The sequence below is a fragment of the Oncorhynchus clarkii genome, chromosome 15 (genome assembly GCF_045791955.1).
Source record: "Oncorhynchus clarkii lewisi isolate Uvic-CL-2024 chromosome 15, UVic_Ocla_1.0, whole genome shotgun sequence".
Lineage (NCBI taxonomy): Eukaryota > Metazoa > Chordata > Actinopteri > Salmoniformes > Salmonidae > Oncorhynchus > Oncorhynchus clarkii.
Window position 1 is genome coordinate 24,614,017 of NC_092161.1, and position 8,317 is coordinate 24,622,333.

An 8,317-nucleotide genomic window follows, 5' to 3' on the forward strand; every position below is an offset into this window, starting at 1 on the left:
ATTCATCTTTGGCTCGATCCTGCCTTTCCAAATCATGTCCAATCAATTGAATTTACCACAGGGAAGGGAAACATGGGAAACATGGGAAACATGATGCACCTGAACTCAATTTCGAATCTCATAGCAAAGAGGCTGAAATCCTATGTAAATAAGGTTTAACTGTTTTTTATTTGTAACAAATTTGCAAAAATCGAATTTCTTATTATGGGGTATTGTGTGTAGATGGACGAGGGGAAAAAACAATTTAATCAATTTTAGAATAAGGCTGTAACGTCACAACATGTGGAGGAAGTCAAAGGGTCTGAATACTTTCTGAAGGCACTGTAGCATCCTTTAAAATAAACTGAACATTTACCAATACAAATTATATTAGACAGTGTTATAATCCAAAACCCTCAGGAAAATATTTCAATGTTGCTAGTACACATTGCTGTTTTACCCACTCTCTTTCAGAATTGTTACCAATGTAGACAGTGTGGTGTTTGGATCCAGTAGTTTAACCAGGGGAACATTCACACCTCTCTCTTGGAAGATGTAATTCTGCAGAGTCATAGCCAACATTGAGTCAATACCCAGTGCATACAGGGCAGTGTCGTCATTTACCTCATCTATGCTAACACTGGTGATCTCACTTAGCATAGCCCTGACATTCTCATGTGCTGTGGAAAGCTGTTGGACAATGGGTTCTGTCATGTTGGTGTTCTCAAGTTCTTGCTCGACCAAAGCTGTCAGCCTGCCTCTGAGAGATGCGTTTTGGGAGAGAACGTGGTTGCTCAGATTTCTGAAGTTGAATTTGCAAATGACTTGCTGTGGATTGTTCATCAACAAACACTTTTCAAGGGCCTCATGGACTTCTGACACCTCCATTATCATCATGCCCTTTGCCTCGAGAAACCTTTGGAAATTGTCTCTGTTCAACAAGAGACCGAGGTTCAAAGGCCCCCAGTTGATGGACTGTCCAGCAAGCCCAAGGTTTCGCCGATAATGAGAGAAAGTGTCCAGGAACGAATTGGCTGCTGCATAGTTAGACTGCGAAGCATTGCCAATGAACGAAGTGATGGAAGAGTAGCACACAAAGTAATCCAATTTGTTGTGCTGTGTTGCATAGTGAAGATTCAATGCCCCATTCACTTTGGGTCGAAGAACTTCATTGAAGTGTGATCGGTCAAGGGTTTCGATCAAAGCATCATGCAACACAGCTGCACTGTGAAACACTCCTTTGATTGGACAGGAGGGAAACATTTGTACAATTGCTGTGATTGCATTCACAACCTGCCCTGACACTGACACGTCACATTGGACACTCATGATAGACACCCCACATCTCCTCTGGAGAGTGTCCATCTCCAACTGCATCTCAGCTGACATAGGACTTCTGGAGAGGGTTGCAATGCATCCACCACCCCTGTGAGCAATGAACTTCACAGTCTCGAGTCCCAAACCCGAGAGCCCTCCGGTCACAATGTACACACAACTCTTCTTAAAGAGCTGCCGTGGTCTCATTAGCAAAGGGATATCAGATAGTGTATTTTCTGAATCCGCATGACCCAAAACTACTTGAGACACAGCCTTAGCTCTGAAGTAGGACTCACAGTGCGCAGTGGGCTGAGGATCTCTTGTGTCTGTCGATTGAAAGGTAATGGTTTGCAGAGATTGCGATACACCATCCAAATGTAATGACCTCAGCCAATTGTGGATCTTTGTTTTCTGTGCCTTTATATTGGCTCTCTGGAAAACATTTGACACGTAAAGTGTTTGGATGTGTGTATGTTCACTCTCATGTGCAAAAATGTTTGCTGAGGATGACACCTGGTTGTCACAGACTACAACAATATTCTTTGCTGTGGCTCCACTGCTTATTCTTACCACTACAGATGGATCAAAGGGAGGCAATACAACAAATGTATTACACTGATCAATGTTCAGGAGTTGTCCACTAAACTGGGGCAGAACGATGGCATTCCATCCTGATTTGTTTGCTGTTTGGGTTAAGACCTTCAGCAGAACAGAGTCAGGTACAGAGGAGATGATGGCCAACCTTCTCTGTTGTTTGACTCTGGGTAACGATTTGTACAAGATTTCCCATGCCAGCAAAAAGTAGGACACACATGGAGCCTCCTTCAGAAATGGGAGCCTCTTCGGGTTGTAGCATGCTGCTTCAGGAATCACAACCTTAGAAGATGCAGCAATAGGATAACATGAAACTACATGCTCTCCCACTTTCAGTTTGCTCACACCTTTCCCTACAGCTGTGACAGTGCCACTGAAGTCAAGGGCCAAAAGCTGGTGGTTCTGAGAAGCATGTTTGTTCCAGTACATTGTCTGGCCAAAGTTCAGATCAGAGACGCTGACAGAAAAATAGTCTGAGGAATGAACACAAATCTCACTGAGCTGAATCTCAACTGATTTCTCCTGGATGTGGTTATCCTTTACATCACAAGGCATGGCAGACAAGCTAGTCATTCTGTATGGATCAGCAGTCTGAAGGATGAACTGCCCAGAACTCAAAGAGTAGACAGTTCCCTCAGAGCTGGCAATCCCTTTTATGGGCGTACGGACTATCACTGTTGAATATATCTGGCCCCTGCTAATCATGACCTCTGGGTGTTTGCTGGTGTTAATCACATGAACCAATGCCTGAATGTCTTCACTTGACACAGAAGCAAGGTCAATCAGCTGAAAGGAGAGGCCTGGTATCTCAGCAGCACAGGCTCTTGTCATGCCGGACAGGACAAAACCAGGACTGACATGGTCTACGGTCGTCTCTGCTGAACGGTAGGTTATGACTCGGATTGTGCAGGAACACTCGTTTTCTTTCAAGGCAAGAACAATCTGACGATAATGCTCACAGCAGTCAACCAAGCATTCCAATGCCATCTCAGTCGACAGATGACTGAGGTCTTGTACACCCCACATGAACAGTACCTCCTGTGAATCTACACCAGCATCACCTTGAAGAGAGTGAGACACTAAGTCTCGAACTTGTGGGTTGGTTCCAAACTCTCTGTTCAAGACAAAAAATGATGTTTGGTGTAGGTATGGCCTCAATGCTGTGCCAACTCCCAGGATGTCCTCAAAGATCAAGGCTTTGGGTTTACAGCTTACATGGGTATTGTCAGTGATGGTGAAAAGTTCATTGTGAAAGAAGAATGACTCTGCAACATGTGAACAATTTCCTAAAAACGAGATCCTCACATGCTTTAGTTCCACTAAAACATGTCCGTCTTTATTGGAAAAGCAACCACAAACATCTAAGTAGTCTGAGGTTTCTTGAATTGCTCTCAGATACATAATCATGTCCTCCTGCAGAGGTGCTGCTATTACCACACTGCCAATGGCAGATGGGAAAACTGGCCTGGTGGTCAGTCCTCCAACAGCTACCATAGCAGTCATTTGCAGAAAATAGTCCAACACCACAGGGTGAAGGAAGTACTCATGAAGCTGTTTCAGCACCTCACCTGAGACCTTAATTGCTGACACCGCCTCCTTGAATTCATCGCCGAAATGTACATCATCCAGCTGTCTGAAAATAGGACCATACTCAAAACCTGCACGGGAGAGGAATGAATAGATCTCCTCCCCCTTTACCACGGATTTGCACCTTTTGAAAATGACATCCGGGCAAATGGTTTGTTCCTCAACCAATGTTCGCCCACTTCGACAACAAATGGTGCCTGATGCGTGTGTTGCTGAGGGAGACTGTATCTTAAACATGGTCTCATTCTCGGTTGCCTCCAGTACCACTTTCAAATGCTGAGAGTTTGTGCTGAGTGTAAACAAGCTCTGAAAAGTTACACTCAGCTGCATCGAGCAAATCGGCATCTTTGGTCTTGAACTTGCCATTATTGAGGCAAAAGCCAGTTCAACATACAATGCACCTGGAGCAATGGCAACACCATTGTTTTTGTGCTCCCAGAGATATGCTGCAGTATCTGATGAAAGATTGCATTTGTGCTCTTTGCTCTCATGCTTTGTCTGAGATATCAGTGGGTGTTGAGAGGAAGCTGTTTTTTCATTTCCTTGTCTTACAGCCTCAAAATATACCTCTTTTGTCAGATTATCAAACTGATATCTTGGAAGAGGTGTTGGTGATGCCTCACAGCCTTCGTAGAACTTGTCCCAGTCTACATGGACCCCCTGTTCAAACACTTTGGACACAGTGGTCAGCATTGTCTCATGATCTTTTTCTGGCTGCACTGAGGACAGAACTATAGTGTCATTTCCCAGAGTCTCCTGGATGTACCTTTGTAGAGCCCTTCTAGGGCCTATTTCCACAAAGACCACATTCTTCTGGTCTTTGGTCGCTGCTTTCATTGTATGCTCGAATGAAACTGGCTCTCGGATATTCCTAGCCCAATATCTCCCTGTGCTAAAGTCTCCATGGGTGTACATGTCTCCAGTCACTGTTGAGAAAAGCTCACAATCCATTTTGTTCGCTGTCAAAGAACCAATACTTTCCTCAATATGGTCCACTATGGGATCCATCATATGGCTGTGGTATGCAGCAGGTACATCCAGTACACGGAGGAACAGATTCTTTCCTCTAAACAAAGCTGTCAGCTTTTGATGGATATTGTCTATAGCGTCTGCATCACCTGAGAGGGCGCAGGACTGTGGGCTGTTGAAAGCAGCCAGGCAAACCTTCCCAGAGTAGATTGGAAGGATTTTCAGGACCTCTGACACAACCATGTTACTGACCACAAGCATTTTCCCTCCTGTTACCTTACTCTGCAGAGTACTGCGGAAATAGATCACCTTCACTGCATCCTCAAGGGACAACAGACCAGAGCAGTGGGCAGCAGCAACCTCTCCAACAGAGTGGCCAAGAATTGCATCTGGTTTGATGCCCCAGTGCTTGAAGAGACTGGCAATGCCAACCTGAATGGCAAAGAGGAGGGGCTGAACAACATCTGGCTTGGTATAATCATCATTGTCAAAATCGTTTGCTATCTTTTGTGAGATGCCAGTACTTTTGTAATTCTGGAAGAGATTCTCAACCTCTCTGACCTTTTCTCTGAACACTGGCTCCTCTTTCAGAAGCTGCTTACACATTCCCCTGTAGGTCACTCCATTCCCACAGAACACAAAAATCAACCTGTTATCTGACCTTGATGGCTCAAGCTTCCTGTTCATCGCACACTGCAGTTGATTCTCTAAGTCGGGGACAGAGGACGTCATAAATGCTTTCCTGTATTTGTGTTTCAAATGGCTCCTCCTACATGCTGAGGTAAACATCAAAGTGAGTATGTCAGTTTGCTTATCTCTGCTAAGTCTTTGATATGTGTCTGTGATAGACATTGCCAATGAGTTCTCAGAGGCTGCAGACAAAACAAACAACTTGGGACAGTCATAAGTAGTCAATCTGGTGTTGTTGCCTTGCACATACTCCTTCACTATCGCATGAGCATTTGTCCCTCCAAACCCAAAGCTATTAATGCCAGCTAGCCTTGCCATGGGCTCTGTTTTTTCCCACTTCTCTGCTTTGATCGGAACTCTTACATTGAGAGCTTTGGCATCGATACTGGCACTATCCTCAGAGTAGAACAGTGAAGGGACAATGATTTCATGCTTCATCATTAGGAGTACCTTGATTAGACCTGCCACTCCAGCTGCAGATTCTGTGTGTCCAATGTTGCCTTTCACAGAGCCGATGCGGAGTGTTTCTGAACCTGGAGGTCTGGCTTTGGCAATGACTTTGGAGATGCTGCCTGCTTCTATGGGATCCCCCACTGGAGTTCCAGTCCCATGAGCCTCTATGTACTGGACAGATGACAGGTCAGACTCTGCCGAGTAGATTCTGTGTAGTAGCTCTACCTGCTGGACCATGGATGGCTTGGTGATTGGAGTGACAGTGTGGCCATCTTGGTTTACTGCAGTTCTTCTTACTATGCCCCATACCTTGTCAAAGTCCCTCAGAGCCTGTTCAAGGATACATTTGGGTACCATTAGCTGTAATGTTACAATTTATTTATGGTACAAAATAGAACTTTGTGATTTATGTGGTTCAAAATTAAACAACTTCAAATTTGTTCAATTTAAAACATAGTAAACATTATACTCTTACGTTTTTCAGTGGCTTCAGCAGAATAATCCCGCAGCCCTCTCCTCTGCCATAGCCATCTGCTCTGCTGGAGAAAGGTTTGCTGGTGCCTTCAGGTGAAATCATCTTTGCCTTGCTGAGAGCGACAAAGACTCGCGGCTCTATGATACAGCTTACACCGCCACAGAGAGCCATTTCACAGTCTCCTGAGTAAAGCAGATTGAATAACAGTTAAGTGGTAATAATATGATTGAAATATGCCAAAAAAATGATACGTCTTTCTGTTAATTATGAATAGAACTACCTTGCTTGATGGCCTGGCAGGCAGAATGGAGAGCCACCAAGGAGGAGGAACATGCACTGTCTATGGCAAACGAGGGACCAGTGAGATTGAAGATGAAGGATATCCTGTTGGCCGCCACGCTCATAGCCGTCCCTGTGCCATTGTAGTGGGTTATGGTGCTGGGTCTGTTGTTCAGGAGGGTCTCATAGTCCCTGTTCATGAGACCTGTGAGAACACATCCATTGCAGAGTGTTATTCACTGTCCTCCCACTTTATATTGTGTCACTGCAATTAAGTGTGCTTGCTGAAGACAAAGCAAAACTGTAGAGTTCTTACATACTTATAATTATTTGACGTCTTCCGCCCACTCAGAAGTTTAAAAGATTTTAGCTATAAACACGAAATCAACTTCCAAATGCCCAGACTGCCAACTTAGATTGCTTTTTGGTAGCATTTATACTTTTTGTACTATAACAATATGCTGGTTGCAATATAATAATATTTAAATGAGCTCCCAATGCATTTCAATGGAAAAATAAGCCCATTGACTGTTTAAGCTATCAACTCCAAATTAACATTGAGATGTTCAGACTGACCCTACTTAGACTGATTGCCAAAAGGTTTTTGATACTATATATACTCTTTGAACTATAACCATTTAAAATGTGTATAATTTAAGGTGGGTTTGAATGAGAACCATAGAAATACTGCACAGAAGTAGATAATCAAAATGGTCCTGCTCCTTTTGGCCAATTAGCTACAAGACCATTGAAACATTGAGACTTGCCTAACTTCAAATCCTTACATTTTTTTCCCAGCAACTATAAATAAATACACATCCATTAAATAACTCGCCAACAGTAAGTCTTGAAACGTTCAAGCTAGTGATACCCAAACCAACTTTCACATGTTCAGGCTATCCTATCTTATCTAATCAATCAATCTTTCAATCTACCAACATTTTCCAACTACCATTACTACTGCAGTCACTACCACAGTTTATTTCACAACCATAAAAACTTTAAAACAAGCTAGCAAGCATAACATTTTCTTCAGGATATGTACTTTTTTTTGTGACCAATTTTTTTGACATTATGGTTACCTATGTAAACACCTGTTCTGGTCCCACTGACTTTCTCCATTGGCATTCCAGCATCCTCTAATGCCCTGTATGTACACTGGAGTAGGAGCTTGTGCTGAGGGTCCATGAAATCCGTTTCAGCCTCAGTGATGCCAAAGAACTTGTGATCAAACTCATTAAACCTGGCAGATAAACAAGATTCCCATTACAGAGTTCTACTTTACCTTACCATTAAGACGAGTCTTAATGTAAAATATAACAAACACTTTGAAAGTTCAATTTTTCAATATTATTCATGCAACTTCACAACTATTCAAGTGAATAGAGCAAGAATGTCTTAATATCTTACCCATCTATAAGAGCAGCTTTGGTTGTTTGCGTCTTCCCAGGTTTGCTATCATCAGGATCATACCAATAAGTGCTGTCAAACCTCTCGTCTGGAATGTCTACTACACAGTTCCTCCCTTCCAATAGAACCTTCCAGAAATTGTCAAGCCCCTCACCTAAAACAAAAGGGCAAAATTCAGCATCACTCTGGCTTGTGTTATCTTTAGACATACGAAATGTATCAACTCCTTATCTGATCCATTCTTACCTCCTGGGAAATTGCATCCTATCCCAACTATGGCAATTTCGTCTTTGTTGTCCTCCATCTTTGCACCTCATTACAAACAACCTTTGACAAAATGTAAAATCATGTGACCTTGAGAACAGTCTTTCATGCGTTTGACCTATCCAAAGACTGTGATGAATGGAGGATGCTGTTTCAAAGTCCCTCAAAGTTTTGTCGAAAGCAATTTTTTTGCAAAACAGTCTTTACTGGCAGCTGAACCCTTCCTGTTGGAGCGGTGTTTGTCCTCTTGCCACAGCTTTCATATTCTACCCCTGGTCCTCTTTATAAATCAACTAACGT

At 43.1% G+C, this 8,317-nt stretch overlaps 1 protein-coding gene across 1 annotated transcript; it reads right to left on the minus strand.

The window, feature by feature from the left end:
• Nucleotides 1–435: 435 nt before the first annotated feature.
• LOC139366750 (polyketide synthase 1) lies at nucleotides 436–8,057 on the minus strand. The gene is made up of 6 exons (XM_071104449.1): nucleotides 8,000–8,057; nucleotides 7,754–7,907; nucleotides 7,426–7,586; nucleotides 6,345–6,548; nucleotides 6,065–6,246; nucleotides 436–5,919 (listed from the first exon to the last, which is right to left on the minus strand). The coding sequence occupies exons 1-6, from the start codon at nucleotides 8,055–8,057 to the stop codon at nucleotides 436–438; spliced, it is 6,243 nt and encodes a 2,080-aa protein (XP_070960550.1).
• Nucleotides 8,058–8,317: the final 260 nt, after the last annotated feature.